The 18880-nt window shown below is 37.7% G+C and overlaps 1 protein-coding gene across 6 annotated transcripts in view; it reads right to left on the bottom strand.

The window, feature by feature from the left end:
- The window catches only part of DGKB (diacylglycerol kinase beta), a 682497-nt gene that overhangs the window by 29066 nt on the left and 634551 nt on the right, over positions 1-18880 (bottom strand). For all 6 annotated transcript variants that reach the window (XM_087861011.1, XM_087861009.1, XM_087861012.1 and 3 more), the window contains 2 exons: positions 6510-6630; positions 5240-5300 (listed from right to left, as the gene is read on the bottom strand). In XM_087861011.1, coding sequence (XP_087717137.1) covers positions 5240-5300; positions 6510-6630 — 182 coding nt within the window. The remainder of the gene's footprint in view (positions 1-5239; positions 5301-6509; positions 6631-18880) is intronic.

Raw genomic sequence — 18880 nt, 5'->3', positions numbered from 1 at the left:
GTGGGTTCAGGGTGCTAAGAGGTAAATAAAAAGAGCAAAGAGAGACCAAAACACATGTAAATGCTTTCCAGAAGTTGCCTTGACTTCAGCTACCCTTTTGAGGAGTCTTTATATATTATCTGTGGTCATTTCACCATTTAGCTTATGACCTGCAGAGGAAAGTTTCAAGAATTTCCTTCATCTTAATCATAGGTGAAGCACCCAGAGTAGTACTGCATTGCAACCTCTTTGGCATTATTTTCATAAAAGTATCACAAGTAATAACTAATACATGACTATTAATATTTCAAAGTATTAACAGAATGCAGTCTATATAATGTGTAAAATAAATATAATTGATAATGCAGAGAGAAGTGGCCCAAAGAAATTTAACTGTACCATACCAAGACACAGAAAGATTAAAGTTTTGAAGGTTAAGGATGTATTTCTTTTTTGATACATTAAAATTCTTTGCTTTGAGAATGAAATGAATAAATATAACTCAAAATAACTTTTACATGTATTTATATATGGAAAATATGTGAATGAATTGCTAGCCAACCTACATTATGTTCAGTGAAAGAAGGTTTAGTAGAAAGCATTTTTTAAAATTGTTATACTACCTCTCAAGAAGTATTTAGGAAATTCACAAACTCAAAATGCACTTGGCATTGGCAGTGTAATTATGTGTAAGGCACTGTGCTATGCTCGGAGGATATAAAGAAGATCAAGATCATGGTGCGTGACCCAATAAGCTTACATCTATCAAGGAGTCCGATAAGCTGATAATTTCAATGTAATACCATTAGTACTTTCATAAAGCTATGATGCACTGAGGCTGGGCTTTCAGCCTAGCTGGGGTCAGGGATAGGGTGGAGGAAGTGGTGACACTCTGGGAGGGCTTTATAGAGGAGGGGCAGCATGAACTGAGTCTCACGCTAAGTTGTGAACTCAACTAAAGAAGAAGAAAAGCTTGTTTGGACACAAGGGAAGTATATGAAGAGATTAAAAAGAAGTAAGGGAGGATATTGGTGAAAGAGGAAGCCTGATTCAAATTATATTTTATCAGAAAGAAATTAGTGATTTTAAGTAGAAGAGTATCATGGTGAGTTTAGTATTTTATCATGATCATTCTGGTAGAATGGTAAAGAAAGGATTTAAATGGGAAAAAAACAGAGATGGGGAAAGATTGATGTGGTTATTGCCAGGAGTGTGAGAGAAATGAAATGGGCCAAATCTAGGACAGTGGTCATGGGGATGGAAGAAAGGAGAAGATTCCAGAAATATGTCATATTGTTAGGTGGGTGTGGTATTTGAATTTGAGGGTATGCAGAGAAGTTCAGAATGGTTCTCAGATTCCTAGCTTAGGAAACACTGGGTACATAATGGTTTTACTAACTCGGTATGGTAAAGGGAGGAACAAGCATTTTAGAATGTAAGAAGGCAGTATTTGTTTGTGGGGAGGAAGGAGGGAAGCAGGTGATGAGTCCATTTTAGGTATACTGAATCTGAGGCTTAGTAAGGTCACTCGTAACTTCACAGAACTTTACTGGGCACCCACCACTTGTAATCAATGGATATAAAGTGAAATCTTACCTAGTTTATGACAACCCATATCTTACTGTTCTCTTCTCTTCCCTCCTCCCCAAGATGCTCTTTTTTTTTTTCTTCCCCATGATAGAAACATATTGGTAACAGAATCAGTATGTTTGACATTTTCAGGAAGAAGGATTGCGGGGGAAGAAGACAAAAAGGGGAAAATGATTAGGCTCTGGAGTCCAGCCTAAAGAAAGTATCTTCTTAAACTATTTCAATATAAAGTCTTCTGGAATTAACTGACTCTTTAGATTGATATGCTTGTTAACATGGCCAATAGTTATATGGCTAAAATCCATTCTCTGTTAATTCAGTGACTGTTATGAAACTGTGAATATACCAGTACTTGACACATTTCTATTGACTACACTATAGTGAGATAATTTAAAAGGTCATAAATGTAATTATTAAGTATATATTGGAAGTTTTAAGCTCTTTGGTTTTGCTTTTCCTGATATTTTAACTCTGGATTGGCGAGATGTCTAAGTAAAGATTACCTTAGGTTTTTTTTTTTTTTTTCAATTTTCTTTTTATTGTGGTAAAATATAAGTAACAGAAAATTTAACATTTTCACCATTCTTAAGTATACAGCTTAATGGCATTAAGTACATTTATTTTGTTGTGCAACCATCACCACTACTGATCTCTAGAACTTATATTACTTTGATTATTCAAAAAAATTGTCATTTGATGTAAGAATCAAGACCCATTTATTACCTGCCTTTCCATTTTATATATTCTACTTACAGAAAAACAGAACTTCTGCTGTGCTGTAACATTATATCTAAAGCAATTCCTTCATAAATTAGATACCAGCTAACGGATATTTTTTTTTATTTTATTTTTTTTAAATATTTTATTTATTTATTTGACAGAGACAGCCAGCGAGAGAGGGAACACAAGCAGGGGGAGTGGGAGAGGAAGAAGCAGGCTTCCAGCAGAGGAGCCCGATGTGGGGCTCGATCCCAGAACGCCGGGATCACACCCTGAGCTGAAGGCAGACGCTTAACGACTGAGCCACCCAGGCACCCTGCTAATGGATATTTAAATTCAGCACAGAATTTTAACATTCTATCAACTCTGATATTCTGTATGAAACAACATTTTGTTATTCAATTGAAACAAACAACATTCTTTGGCTATACCATACCAATGCTATGAAGACTAAATACTCTCTTCATTTAAAGTGAAATTTAGAGTTCAGAACTCCATGTGGTTCTAGGAAAAGTAGAGTATGCCAGAATGTGAAATGACAATAATGAGCCATAGTCTAGTACAGCTCTTGGCCCACTATAGACTGGAATAAATGTTTTAAAAGAATAAGAGAGTTTAAAGGAGAGAAAATTAAATGTAAGTTATATGAAATTACTATTAATTTAACAATTGTATAGATATCCTGTTACTAATTGAAAGGTAAGTTAACAGAAGTATCTTTAGAGGTGCTTGTGTAAAATACGCTAAAAATTATTCTAAGACCCTAGATTTTCACGGACATAGACTTTATAAAGATGGAGAAAGGCAGCAAGTGATTTACCAGGAGTCACACTCCAGCAGGGGAGTCACGACAATGGCCCGGGGTCTTCACAGGTTGAGATCCATGGTGGGCAGTAACTGTGGGGCCAGACTACTTGTGTTTTAATTTCTACCCCGCCATTTTCATCTGTGTGAGTCAGGCAAACTATTTGACCTTTATCTGCTTCAGTTGTGTTGTCCTTAAAGGGAAACTAATCATAGGGTTTTTGTGAAAATTAAATGTGTCAATACAGGTCAAGTGTCTCAAACCGTACATGACACAAACTAAAGCTTACTACATGTTAGATATTATTACTACCATTAATCCTTCTGGGTTTAAAACATGCAGTAAGGCCGAAACCTCCTTTCTCCCCGAAAAGAATCCAAAAAATACAGAGTCCTTGTGGAAGGTGTCTGGTGTTTCACTGTTTTTCATTTATTATCTTGTGAACAAGCTGACGAAAACTGACCTTTCACTAAAGACAATACTGCCACTACCCCCACCACCATCATCATGCATCACAACCACCATCACCACCACCATCACCAGCATCACTGATAGCACCTCCACCAGTTCATCCCAACCACCAGCGGCACCATACATCACCAGCGCCTTGGCACATCACCACCACCACCGCTACCATCACTTGTAGCAAAGTAACAACACCTTCAACATCGGTGTGATATAAACGTGAACTCAGAAGTGTCATTGGGAGCGTGAAGAGTAACAGACAAGATGCAGATGTCTACATGCTGGTGAAGGGAGAACAGGGATTCTTTAAAGGGTATTTGGAACCAAGTACAAAGATGGCAGAAAGCAGAGGAAGTAGCCAATCAACAGAGATTTTTTAAACAAGTCTGTTTTCATTATTATTAGAGAATTAACAGGTTCACAAACTTGGGGTTCAAAGTGGCTAAAAAGAACATACCAGGAATAAACAAAAGGTGGTATTTATCTGCTGTACACAAAGAGGAAGCCAATAACTTTAGTCTAAAACCACTGGAAAGGTATAATTAAAACTTCCCTTTTATATGCTAAGCTGTACTGTTCCGAATCTGTAGCTAAATTTGTTTCAACTAGTGGTTAAGAGAAGGGGCCTTAATCAAAGAGTCCTGGGTTTGAGTTCCATTTCTGCTACATATCTGACCTTTAGTAAGTTATGTTTTCTCCATCTGAAAAATGATGAGATCCATTATTTAATGTTTATGTAAATATTTAATAAATACTAATATAATCTTGTATGTCAACTCTATCTCAACTAAAAAAAACCTTACATGTAACAGCAGCACTTAGCACAAGGCTCATACCAGTCTAAGACTAAGACCTCCCCTCTCACTCCCTAATTGGTTGTCCTCCCAATCTTAACTACGGAGTAAATGCATCATCATTCAAATGTCAGAGCTAACCTGGATTCATCGCTTTCTCTCAGCCCCAAAGGAACTCAACAGCAAATTCTTTTTGTTCCATTCCAGAATAGAGCACAGATCTATCCACTTTCCTGTCACTATCCATGCCCAAGCCCAGACTGCTCTGATAGACTCTGTCCCAGGGGCTACTCAGTATAATCCATTCTCCACAAAGCAGTCAAGGTGAACTTTTAACATTTTAATCAGATGATTCACTATATAAATGGGAACTGGAATTTTGGGGGGTCTAAATGTCTGACTTAAATAATATCTCATTCTGGAGAATGCAATGATCGGGGGAGTTTTCTACAGAGAGGGATGCTCTCAGATGCCCAAGTGGAGGTAAAAGAACAGATGGGTAATAATTCAGGGACATTTATGTCTGAAGGCCCCATAAATAATTTTCTCATAAGGTGTTCTGAAACAAGTATAAGAAAGATATTTAAAAATTTTTATTCATTTGTTTAGTTCCAGAGTTTATAATTGATCTATGGTATCTAAAAGCTGTACCTAGACTAACACAAACATTCAAAAGTTAAATCATTGCCAAGGGCATATAATGCCCCAAACCTGAATGCAATAGCTCTGTCACATCAATAATGAAAAAAAAAAAAGGTCCTCGGTGATAGATCAAAAGCTTAGGTATTGTGGTTTAGTTACAGGAGTATGTGATTAGTTAGTTATAGAAGTACATGACACCTGGAAAGAAAAATGAAGTGACATAGCCTTTCAACTCTGTACTCACTGTGCATGGGGTCTGCATCCATGGTTCCCCATCGATCTGCATTGGCAGAGACTTGCTAGTCCTGGGGGAAAATATTTCATTTTAAGTATAACACTGAAATACTTTACACAACAGACTATATGTAAAATATAAGATGATGAGACCAGGGAATGCAAATATGGTAAAAGCTGGCTCTAAATTGATCTCTTCTGAAAGGGACTTCAATTCTTGACTATGAATGAGTATCCTGAAAGGTACCCTCATCACAGGAATATTAAGAGCTTCCTGGTAAATGTGATGATATGAAAAAATTATGGATGCCAAAAGAAAAATGAAGGGTTTATGGTTTTTTATTTTTTAAATTATTTTTATTTTTATTTATTTTTTTTAGGGGGGGTTATGTTTAATGATATAATCAGAATTCCTATAGCCAAAAGAGCCTCCCTTGTTTTCATGAAAACCTATATTGCAAACCTGAAGGAAAGGTGTTCGGTGTCTCAGATTTTCCAGGAGCAACATTTTCACACAAATAATACCAATTATATCTGTGCTATAATCCAAAGTTTCACCATAGGGTCAAAGTAGGCTTTTTTTTCCCTAAAGGTAAAATTCTGGAGAAGTGTTTCTTAAAAAGGTTTACATTTAATACATATAAAATCTTACTTTATAATAAGTTGATAATTTAATTTTATAGAAACAATGGTGTACTTTAGTCCATGAAAGAATTTAAGTTAATGGTGCCTCAACAGTGTTTTCATTGGGCAACATACCCAGTAGATCCTTCCATGCTTCAGCAAACTAAACCATGTGGGAACCATTTGGGAGGGGATGAGGTTTGTATGTTAGAATTGTATCCATGGTCTGAACAAGAGAACATCAAATTTCAATAAACCTGGTAAGTAACAGCTAACTAAAACTCTGTAAAATCTGCCAGTTTCCATTTCATGGAAATGTATCAGTATTAGTTACTGATAATTTTTTTTTTAAAGATTTTATTTATTTGACAGAGATAGAGACAGCCAGCGAGAGAGGGAACATAAGCAGGGGGAGTGGGAGAGGAAGAAGCAGGCTCATAGCGGAGGAGCCTGATGTGGGGCTCGATCCCATAACGCTGGGATCACGCCCTGAGCCAAAGGCAGACGCTTAACCGCTGTGCCACCCAGGCGCCCCTAGTTACTGATAATTTGAGGCACAAATAAGACAAATATTGTTATCAGAGTCCTGCATACTTTCAATTCGGTTGTACTTATCCCATGTCAACCCCCTTTGTCAATTATAGAGAAACAACTACCTGATGACCACAGAGGAACACTGCGCCAGCCGCCGCCCAGCACTTTTCAGTCCCGTGTAGATTTGTCCCATCTCCATGGCTCCTTCCAAGCCAACCACCTCCAGCAGCTGATCACTCAGATCTGAAAGAGAACAGAAGCCTCGTCAGTTCCAGTGGAGATCCATATGTGCACAATTTAATGCCACTAGTTATTATGAAGATGAAAAACGAAAATTACTTGACCAAGAAAGCTTGCCTTGGATTCTGAAAGTAATGAAAAGATGGCCTACGTCTAAAGCTCTCAGTTTAACTAAACCTCGAGGTGCTGTGGGAAAAGATCTGCTGTCAGCTTGATCTAAAACAAAATGGGAAGAATGAATTCGGAGCCAAATAATGCCAAAAAATATACCAGTAGTTTTTAACATCAATAAACTTAATGTTATTCCACACGTATAGATGGAACGTTTATACATTTGGCAGCATACACACATTTCAACACTATAAATAAAGTATGAGGATATGCTGTCAAACATGATTTTGTTAAACTACTCGAACAAAAGACCCTAGAGCTCATGGAATTAAAGTTTCTCATTTTAAAGATAAGAAGATTGAGTCTCTAAATCATCAGGTGACTTGTCCATAGTCATAGGTAGCTTTGTGCAGAAGTTAAAGAAACAGTATTCGTTTCTTGAGATGTTTTTCTGATGATAAGAAATATGCTACTAAAATACTACTTGGGAGCCACCTAGAAAATCAGCACAGTGCAATTATTTTTTCTAACAGAGGACAGTAGAAAGAGGCTAATAATAATAGCTCTTGCTTGATGAATGTTTACTGGACTAATCACTTTATCACCTCATTTGCCTCCCTTTAAAACCAATTGAAGGTAAGTAGGATTATTCCCTTTACAGAGAGAACACTAGAGAAGTTAACTAATGTATTTGTATTAACATACCTAGGAAGTCACAGAGCCAAATTTCAAACCCAATGACTTCAACACATAACCACTATATTTGATAAATCAACCATATAAGAAAAAGAGACTTAAAAATTATATAAATGCTTCTTGTCTAGAGAAAGAGGCTGGATTGTGTGAGCTTCAAGGTCCCTTCCCAACCTGAAGACTTCTGCTCAGCCAGAAGCAAAGGTTGCCCTCACATGAGAGGAATCCCACAGAGCCCAGCCCTGACACACAGCCTCCACACAGCATACCTGTTTAGCTTAGAGTGCCCGGACCCTTGAGAGGGAGGCAAAATTCTAGGTGCATATATATGGCCCTTTTATATTTTAGTATTCTCATGTATTTATTTTCAAATGCAAATAAACAGTTTAATATTAATTTAGTAGCAGAAAAAGCTGGAGATTTTAGTGTGGAGTGGGAGGGCATGATGATTTTACAAGATAATAACATAATAGCTGGTCATAGCTGAAGCTGGACTTGCAGAAAATCAAGCAAGTGTGTTTTGTCTGGACTCCATTTTGTATGGAAAACCCTCATTCCCCACTAATGAATCCATTTCAGCACAGAGCCCACAAACGTAGATGATGCATTTTTAGTGTAGTTGAAGTGTATGGCCAATAAGCACTCTGAACTCTCAAAATTTGTTAGGCTCATGATCCTTGGCGACTATAAGCCCTTAAAACAGAAAGTGTGACCAAGCCACTGTATTTTTTAGAATGAGCTGATAAAAAAAAAAAAAAAATTTAAACTTGAAGCTACAGCTGCAGCATGAGATTTCTCCACGTCAACACAACAATCTAGCTACGAAATCAAATGATTTTTTTTTTAAAGATTTTATTTATTTATTCGACAGAGATAGAGACAGCCAGTGAGAGAGGGAACACAAGCAGGGGGAGTGGGAGAGGAAGAAGCAGGCTCATAGCGGAGGAGCCTGATGTGGGGCTCGATCCCATAACGCTGGGATCACGCCCTGAGCCGAAGGCAGACGCTTAACCACTGTGCCACCCAGGCGTCCCTACGAAATCAAATGTTAACAAGTCACAATAACTTAGAGCATTCACCTTGCTGTTCTAAACCCTATTTAAACTTATTTCTCATGAAACTTATTCTGTGTTTCTAGTTTAAATTTATGTTGCCAAGAACAGATGGACAAGGAATGGAAACATATTCTTTCAGCTGTAGCCCGCACTAAAATGTACTTGGCTCTATAGTCTGGGTGTTAATATACGCATTTCTTAGATATATGTCAACCAGAAAACTACACTGTGGCAAGCACTAAAACCCCAGATGTGTGTCTGGTGATATTTATAAAACAACAACAACAACAACAACAACATTGAAGTTCATATAAAGTATTACATATTTTGCGACTGCCTCATTCCTAAATAGGGGAAATTTTGTGCTACTCTTGTAATGATCAGGTTGATGGGAACTATTCTACAAGAAATAAAACACTTTCTCATGACAGTTAATCTGTGAGCCCTAACTTTTCCATGAATCACAGGGATTGTCTATACCCACACCATATTGCTGCTGTCTACCACCCTCCTTCTGATTTTTTTTCTTTCTTTTAATTTGTCTTTGTTTTTCTCCCTGCAAAAAATGCCCTGAATATCAGTCTCTACCATTAATAATCAGTAATGAAGATATTTCTTACAGATTTAGAAGAGAGGCTTTCAAATTTTCATGTTCTTGATAACAAAAAGAACTGCCCAGAAATAGTGGAATGTTTACTAACTCCAGTAAAGGTAAATTAGTACCATATTCTTTTAATTAGGTGTTCAGGAAAAAAAATAAAAAGAAACCCTAAATTTGTGCAGCACAAATTTACTTCCATAACACTTCCACATTTTTAAATATAATAGTCTGCACTGTCTGTGTAAAACTGATGCTTCTTACATATTGCCTTTGAGAGCCGGATCTTGATTGATTTCAGACAAAGATAGTTTCCATCTATATAATTTCAAATTTCGTTTCTATATGTAGTATCATCTAAAAACATCAAAGACTTCCTCACTTCATATTCTAGCTAAAATTATTTTACATGCAGGTCCCATTGGGATGTCATAACCAATCCCATGAACCTGCTTAATTGGTTTGCTACCTGCCTACAATTTCATACATAAGAATTGGAGTGGCAAACTACAGCCCATGGACCAAGTCTGGCTGGCTGCTTGTTTTTGTATGGGTTGCTAGTTAAGAATGGTTTTTACACATTTACAAAGTGGAAAGAATTTAAAAATAATAAACTGTGACATCGGAAGATTATATGAAATTAAAATCGAGTGTTCATAGTTTAGTTCATAGTAGCACAGCCACATTCTTTTTTTTTTTTAAAGATTTTATTTCAGAGAGATAGAGAAAGAGAGAGAGAGCGTGCGCGCATACACACACAAGCTGGGTGGGGGAGGGGCAGGGAGAGAAGTAGACTCCCCAGTTGCGCAGGGAACGCAATGCGGGGCTTAATCCCAGGACCCTAGGCTCATGACCTGAGCCGAATGCAGCCGCTTAACCGACTGAGCCACCCAGGTGCCCCCACACTCTTTCATTTAGGTTTTGTCTGTCTGCTTTCATACTGCAATGGCAGAGTGGTTGCAACAGAGACCATGTAGCCCATAGAGCTTAAGATATACACTATCTGGACATTTAGAGAAAAGTGCCAACCTCCGCTTAAGAGAAGCAATTAATTAGGCCATTGAAATTTTCACGTTAGTACTGTCACTATAAATGCAAAATGGCATCACAGGGACCTGAAAGGCATAACGTCCTTCCTTCTCAGTGTACGTATCCCCGAGTAAAAATTGTCAGCCACAGAATCTCACCACCTTTGTGTACTGTGAGGTTCCTCATCAACAATTTGTTGTTAATCATGAAGTACTGAAGTTTCCAACTTTATTATAAAAGAAACGAGCAGCTTACTGGTCAACGTTATGTGCAGTCATTGCAGCCAGACTGGACTTTTTGAATGTGGGGGGAGAAAGGAGAGTAATACACAGGAATGCACAAATTGCAACCCGACCTGTAGATCCAGGTCAGAATTAGCTCCACGGGAGAGTCATCCATTGAGTACTGAGACCTCCTGACATCCTGGTGTTTGGAAGGGCGCATCTATCCTGAGGAAGAGATTGCTTCTGTTCGGGGGAAAAATGGTACATTTCTGAAAGAGTTAACATGTCTTTCCAAATGGCTCTATGTGGGTAATAGAGGCAAGAGAATCTGCCAAATTTGATATTTTCATATTTAAAATAGAAAGTCCAGAAGAGGAACTTCAGAGGGAAGAAACTTAATGAAATAATCAAAAGTGAGTCATATTAGGGCAACATTCTTAACGCAGGGTCAGTGACTCTTCAACAGTATTTCAAGATAATTGGTGTCCTTCATTACCCTATATATTTTATTTTTATGAATTTTAAAACATGCTTTGTATAGTCATTAGATTTCACCACACTACAACACAAAGATGATAAGAAACACTACTTTGAAGTTTAATTTGCCTTTGACTTTATAGTTTTCTGAACATCGTTAGTGCTATATCATTTGGTTACACGGGCAATCAGGGGGTATGATTATAAAATCTGAAAGTCAAGAGTAAGGTATAGATTCGAGAACACAAGAGCAGCACAACTAATAAGTGGGTAATATTTATTCACAGCTCAGTCTCTTCATTTTTGACAGTTATGCCCTGATAATATGTCTCATTATGTAATTGTTTCAGACTGCCATATGTGAAGGAACAGAAGAGGGTGCATTACAAACACAGACTGAATGTGAGTTGTAGCATTTTAGCATTTCGTAGAATATAATGTGTACTGAAGTGAGGGGAAGGAGGGGCAGGGCAGACTCCTTTGTGCACGGTGTCCAGCCACATGCCGTAACGTGGTGGGAGGCCATATCCTGGCTTCACTCACTGACTCAGCAGGGACATTTTGTAATCACCATAAACTGCTAATTATATCAACATCTATTAAGTCCTTATTTGGCCAGGGCGAGTCCAGGATATCTGTGGAGTTGCACCTTCTGAGCGTAAGTAGATCGCATGCCTTCTAGTGATGCTTCATTTATCTAGCATCTATGGGAGACATGCCTGCAGATCCAGAAGACACTTTTAAAAAGCTAGGTGTATATGAAATTCGTCCACCTAAGTGAATCCTTTGAGGATTTTTCCTTAACGTGTCCATCTATTGTCCCATTGATTATTTAGATGGCTCCTCACATGCATACATGGCTGCTTTCCCTGACCTCCATAAATTACAAAATGCAAATAAGAAAAGGGAGTGATTAGAGAGAACGAAAACAACAGTTTATAGATATGGACTTTGTCTCAGAGCACAAGTATGTAAGCATTAAAGAACACGTTCAGCACCTAAGGTGGTACACCACGAAATAAGCGGTCTACCAAGGAAACGGGGAGAGGTGATATATATACTCTGTGCCCACTATGGGCAGGCTCTCTGCTCAGGAATTTACAGGCTTTTTTTTCATTTAAGACTTCCAACAATCCTTAGAAGCTGATATTATTCTCTTCATTTTATTGATGAGAAAACTATGTTACTTGTCCAAGTCTTCACAACTCTGGCTTTTGAACTGGGTATACTTGACTCCAAATTCCATGTTACTGTACATGCTGACAGTAATGGTAGGAACAAACCATAAAATGTTACCAGTGATGAAACAGAAAAAAACAAACAAACAAACAAGCAAATGGTACCATCAATAATCCTACCAGTAAATCATTTCAGATACGGTCACTAAATTAAAATACAGTATAAAACTCTCATTCACAATGACTATTCCAGGTCATGTGTAAATTATACTCTGAAGAATCTTGTAAGAAGGCTATGAAATGCAATATGCTTTTTGGAATAATTTCCATCCAAAATGGTTAAAATGAAAAAAACTTAGAAAATTATAGCCTGTGGGGCGCCTGGGTGGCACAGCGGTTAAGCGTCTGCCTTCGGCTCAGGGCGTGATCCCGGCGTTACGGGATCGAGCCCTGCATCAGGCTCCTCCGCTGGGAGCCTGCTTCTTCCTCTCCCACTCCCCCTGCTTGTGTTCCCTCTCTTGCTGGCTGTCTCTATCTCTGTCGAATAAATAAATAAAATCTTTAAAAAAAAATTATAGCCTGGTACATAAATGGATTAACTAGAGTTTTGGAAAATCTAGCAGTATGAAATACTCCATTTCCTTTAAAAACTCAGAAAAGTAAGGGGTTAGGGTACACATACAGAAATTATATATATGTATATATAGTAGACTCACAAGCCCGCTTTTAAAAATGACTTTTAAAGAATGGATTTGATCATCTCTTTTAAAGCCATCTGGTTTTTGAAAACAACCAGCCAGAGCTGACTATAACTTTATGGATTTTCATTCTAAAATTCTGAACTTCTCTAAATGGATCCAAAAAAAGTAAAGATCAGAAATCACAGTGTGGCACATTGTCAACAACCTCCCTTACTGGGACCAAAGTGATCAGGGCCTGCAAATCACTATCACATGGCATACTTGAAAAGTGATCTTCACCCCGGGGCATACAACCCAAGAAACTGTAGGCATTTCATTCACAAGGTCCATAGAGAATCAGCTTAAAGACTTCCCATAGCAATCTACTGCTGCAACTGACAATGTGTATGACGAGTAAATGTAAGCAGAGAGTTTGGGAGCACAAGCTAGCAGTGATTCTGAATGCTGCTGCTTCTGGGTTCTTGAGTCAGCTTGTTCTTGTCAAGCTTTGTGGAGGGACTGAAGGCTGCTGCTTGTTTTCTGTGTGAATGAGCCACTGGTGCATGTGGGGATGTTTTCACAGCACCATGCCTCTGCTGCCCTCTTCCATAAACCAAGCTACTTCACGTGTCTCCTCATATTAGCACCATCACTAAACAACAAAGCAAGTGCTCATGAATGATGGCAGACGTCGGCAAATTCTGAATAGCTTCTGGAGGGGCATCCTGTGCCCCAACAGTGATTCCTGCTAAAAGAGTGAAGTCACCAGGGAGATGACCAACTGCTGTTCTAAGAATTAAACAGCTCCACAATTAAAAAAGAAACCACCCCAATTCAAATTCAATTTATTAGAAGGCAGTGCCAATATGATTTTACATATGACTCTGTAGTCTTTACACTCAATTTCCAGAAGCACTATGAAAATGCTATTTTCTTGATGTATATTATAAAATATAATGGCATGTTTCACTGTCTCTTATTTTAGTTTCAATGAATTACGAACAACACTTGTGAAAAACAATAAAATTTTAAGAACGTGGTAATGCATTTGACCTCACTTATAAACCTAATGCTGAAAATTAAAATGACAAAATATAGTAATGAGGCATAGTTATTTGCTGTATAACAGAGCTGCTTTTTATGTCTAGTTTATCCTGGTTACATATAAATACTGTACTCTTAACAAGAGATTGAAAGATTCCATTATATTGGGTTACTGTGCTCCTTCTGACCATTGCATTAAACCCTGCTGGTCAGACATAAATCTTACTCTCCTGGCAGTACGTCTTCAGAAAAGAGGTTACACATGAGTAAATAAAATTAAATCTCAGCAACCTTCATTTGGAACTTTTTGGTATTGGTAAAATATAGGATTATCTCCTGAAATCTGGTGTGCTGCCAGAAAAATCCCTGAAAACCTGCTGGCTTCAGGGCTCTGCGCAACAGGAATGCCACAGTCGCTGGTTAGAACAGCGTGTGTGTTGAAGGAGTTTTGCTGTTATGCGGGACTGAGGACCCCCTCTCAACTGAGACAGGAACTCTCATGGTCTCAAGTTCTAACAACACACTTAATATGATCATTGCTTCACCACTTAAAGACAAGCCATTCTTGACTCATCGGTGCCTCTAGTAAAGAATGATTTGAATCAGAGAAGATTCTGCTTAATTAGTTTTTTCATTTTTTTAAGCTTATAAGAGACTGTAGACAGATGGACCATCATATCTAAGAGGCTACCTGTTGGCAAGTCAGTACAGCTTAGTGTATACCTAGATTCTTCTATTTTTATTTTCTTCTGCTTTATAAGATAATCTCTTTTTCTTTCTTCTGCCTTATAAGATAATCTTATTTTATAATTTCATGGCTACAGAAAAATAATGATATTATGTCTTGGATTACTAAATTGAATTAATGTTGACCTAAGTAGTTTTATTTGGAAGGGATTTTAAAATTAACCTCATTCATAAATACTTGTAAGAAATACAATATCTTTTGTCATGTCAATTACAAAGTTAGCAAAGAAATCCTTTCAACACATGAAATCACTTAGAAGAGAGAATTTGCAATCAACTACTGTATAGGAGAGTTTCAGTATCTATTCACCTCATGATGCTTATTAATCATGTACTGACAAGTTTCCAAAGAGCTTGAATTTAAAAAAAAAATAAAGAATAAGCCCTTGTATATGGACACGTTGAGGGATTCAGATAAGTACAAAAGGTCTCTGTGAGAAAGTTTTCCTTTACATTTTAAGAAGCATGTCATTTTATCTTTGTAAAAGAACTGCACTGATATTAATCCAACTTCTAGAAAATACAGCAACATTCATGACTGATAGTTATGTGAAAACTAGAAATGGAACATTCAATGTACCTTTGCTCCTAACAACGCTTGAGTACACAGGAGAAGTTCAAATGCAAACTTTCAGATTTTCAACACCGAAAAACTAAGGACTTTATCTCCCCTTTCAAGGAGTTGCTTTTGTGGGCAGGGAAAGCCAAAACCTCTTTTACGATCCAAACTTTGTCAATATAATTCATTCTTTTCCTACCTCTTCTTATAAGAGATATATTCTTTTTAAAATAGTTTAAAACACTTTTGCATTTATACTCTCGGTACAAAGAAAAATTATTCTATTTAGTTGTATTCTTTTAAAAGTTATTTGTTTAAAAGGGCTTCACTGTATTGGTCTTGTAGCCCTTCATACTAGAGAACAAAAGCAGTTCTATGAAAGAAGTCTAAACTTGGACAAACCGTAAAAAAAACCCAAAGTTCCTCTCTGTTTTTATCAAATTTGATTGCTGCAGCTGTTCCCAGTTTCTGTATTTTAAAAATAGCCTTATTCAGTGCCTTGTTGGCTAAAGGCCAGAGTGCCATTAGAACATGCTGTACGGAAAACCTCTACTCAGTTACAGATACAGAAATATATTTAAGATCAGTGGGGGTCATCTGCAGCAAACACTTGTAAAGGAAAATAGAATTTTAATGTGTTTAGACTGATCGCCACTTTTGCCACATAGTTTAAAGCTCCTGTGCAGAATCTTCCTATTAACTTATTTTTATTTTAATTTCAGTCAGGTAAAAATGCAGAAAGAGTATCAAGTTCACTGGAAAAATATTATGAGGAAGGTCTTGTTTCTCAAATAGTAGGACAGCTGAGATACACATTTCAAAGAAGGTTACCTGTTGTTTCTGTTCAACAATTCACAGGTATGCACTGATCCAGTGGAAAGGTATGTATTACTGAGCAAAGGCTATGAATGGAATCACAACTTCTCTCTGAGGTAGGCCACCTAATCGAGGTCACCGGGTATGAAACGAACCAATGTGCCCAAGGGGAAGGAGTCTAGGAACTCATTCCGGACTGATAAATTTATATCTTTAGGCTCCAAGTGCACGGTGATAGGGTCAAAGAACTGAATTACTAGTAGAGTTTCAGAGCCCAACTCTCCATCTATTCGATTCTTGCCCTTTTCTTCAAGAAATAATTGAAACTAGCATTTAGGACTAAACAGAGTCATAAAGAATGCTAATTTGAGTTGTAAGTAAAAAGAATCTGTTTTGCATGGATTATCAACAAAAAAGAAGAGATTTTTGAAGCCAGGAAAAGAGAACAGTAAGAAAGAATTAGAAAGCAGGGGTCTGGGGAGAACATAGATGAGACGAGAAGATTTCATTAGGGAAACGTACATCACTGTCAAGAAGTGAAACACCTGAGATTTTACCTTTCTTGCAATCTAACATGTTAGCCTTCCACAGTTTTGGGCGGGCTGGTACAAGACAGAAATCTCTGGAGTCAGAGAACCAAGACTTCATTACCTACATTTATGTCCGTCTTCTGAACTCTAATTTCCACAGGGTGAAGCATAGAGAAACTGGAATCGAAGGGTCATAGAGAAACTAGGTCAGCATTCTGCACGCTTCTTGGGACAGGATTAGGCTCACTGTGAACCCATGGGCAGAAATACGACAGACACAGCCTGTTCTTATTTCCACAAGGAATGGGGATGAAGAGAAGAAGCTCAGGTGTTCTAGGGGCAAGACACAGTAGAACCAAACTTCAGTGGGCCTGACATGGTAAGAAGAACAAAGCTGCACTGTAACTGGACCAGTGGCAGCCCACAGTAATAACATTCTTTATTAGGCTATTAAATTAATATAATCATTTTACTATGCCATTGCTTTATGATTTCCGAAATAAAAGTAGTAGTGATGACACAGTATACAGTATCTTAGAACGCTGGATCGCAATATTACCAAAAAAGATATTTGCTGCTTACCCCATCCTTCTTATAATCTCAAAATAACACAAATAAAAATGTCAAAACAAAAAAGAAAAGAAAAATATTAAAATCAGACTCGGCATAAGTCTGGAGCTTCTGGAGGACAACTTGCTACCGCACGGGAGGAACCATTCTGGTTCGTAAATTGTTTGAGGACTTGGATTCAGGCATTTCCAAACAGTCACGGATTTTTCCATTACTTGTGCAAATATATCCACTTTGTATCTTTTAAATATCACTTTGAATTTAAAACTATAAAATAAAGACAGACTAGTTTTGTTTAGCCAGTTGAATTGGGTTTCTCTCCCTTGTGAATGACACCTGAGTGACATGACTTCTAGTTCTAACTACTGCCACATTCATTGTCCTCAATATACTTTGGTAGTGTCATTCTCCTTCACTGTCACCTGTAATTGATTTGTACTCCCTAAAGAGCAAGAACCTTGGCATTTAGCTACTCATAATCTTAACTTTATTTCCAATACTCTTTCACGCACATTCTCAGACCTTGTCCAAACTACTATTTTCTGTTCCCTTCAGCAGGCTTGATTGCCCCTGCTCTGCTGCCCTCAAGTATGGAAGCTTTTCGTCCTCTCCTATTTAAACTCTGTCAGTCCTTTAAGGCTCAGTTAATAACGTCTCTTCTGTACTGCTTTCTCTTATGCCATCAACCCACCACTAAATGTTACAAAAACACAGTATCATTATGACCCTTTTGGCACTCAATTTACACAGGGAGGCAATGATCACAGTATCAAAGATTTACAAAGTGTAGCTCCCAGAGTGTAAGACCTGGCAGTTAAAAAATGACACATATCACTTTGCACTTTGGTCGTCTCATTGTCCAGTGGTCTACATGAGACTCCTTACTGTTGAGCTTGATCATTATCAGTATCTTAGTCCAAGTAAGGTTTTTCCACCACACCACTCACAAAAGTAGTCCCCATTTGACACAGCTATTATGAATTTCCAATTATCTCATTTTGTTTCATCACGATTAGGGATTTTGGCAAGAATTTTTATTTTCCTGGCTTAAATTTGATCTCCATATTTATTTTGTTATATCATACATATTGTTTCATAATATTACCTAGCTTCCATTTGTTCATTTATTCATTTACTTCACACAACACAGTTACATGGAGCTCAGCAGATCAATATATGCCAGGTAGTATGGAAGGTAAGTGAGATGGGTATGAATGAACTTACAGTTCTTATCTCAAGGAGAATATCATCCTTAAGAGAACTGACCCGCAAAAAAATGTACTGTAGTATAATTCATGCTACAATAGACATATTCAAAACATAAACTGTGAAAAATGGGGTGTTTATGGATGGTGACTGGGGTGGGGAAAGTAAGTAGTAAGAGTTTAGGGAAAGTCTTTCTGGAATTGATGATATTGAAGGTCAATTTTAGTTATCTGATGTTGTGGTGAGTGAAGCTCTCCCAAAATGAGAAACGTGTATGAAAATAAGACGATGTTTAAATCACATATGTCCAGTGAATTAAAAAATCTCAATTTTTCTGGCTTATAAATAGCAAGGGGAAGGATTGTGAGAAATGAAATGAGGACTCGGTCATGAAGGGCCTAATAACCCTTGTTAGGTTGCTGAATTCTCCTTGTCGTTGACTGGGGGCCAGTTAAGATTACTAAGTAGAGAAGTGATTAGACTGCATTTTAAAAGAACATCTAGGGAGTCATGTGGAATATGGATTGTAAGGAAATGAGGTTAAGAAGCTAGGTGATCGCTTTGAGAGAAGCACTGAAATAATCCGGGTGAGAGATGACAAGGAGTTAGGTAAGGCTGAGGCCATGTGTTGAAGAGGGAAAGTTGTTTATGAGGCAGAATCGGCAATACCAGGACCTGAGGTGGGGAATGTCAGAAGGTATGATGATGTCTAGATTCAGGCTTGTGAGACGAGTCA

Source organism: Ursus americanus, chromosome 3, assembly GCF_024610735.1.
Source record: "Ursus americanus isolate L20-20 chromosome 3, mUrsAme1.1.p, whole genome shotgun sequence".
Lineage (NCBI taxonomy): Eukaryota > Metazoa > Chordata > Mammalia > Carnivora > Ursidae > Ursus > Ursus americanus.
The sequence above is the reverse complement of the archived record's forward strand: the minus strand, read 5'-3'. Positions and strand labels throughout refer to the sequence as shown.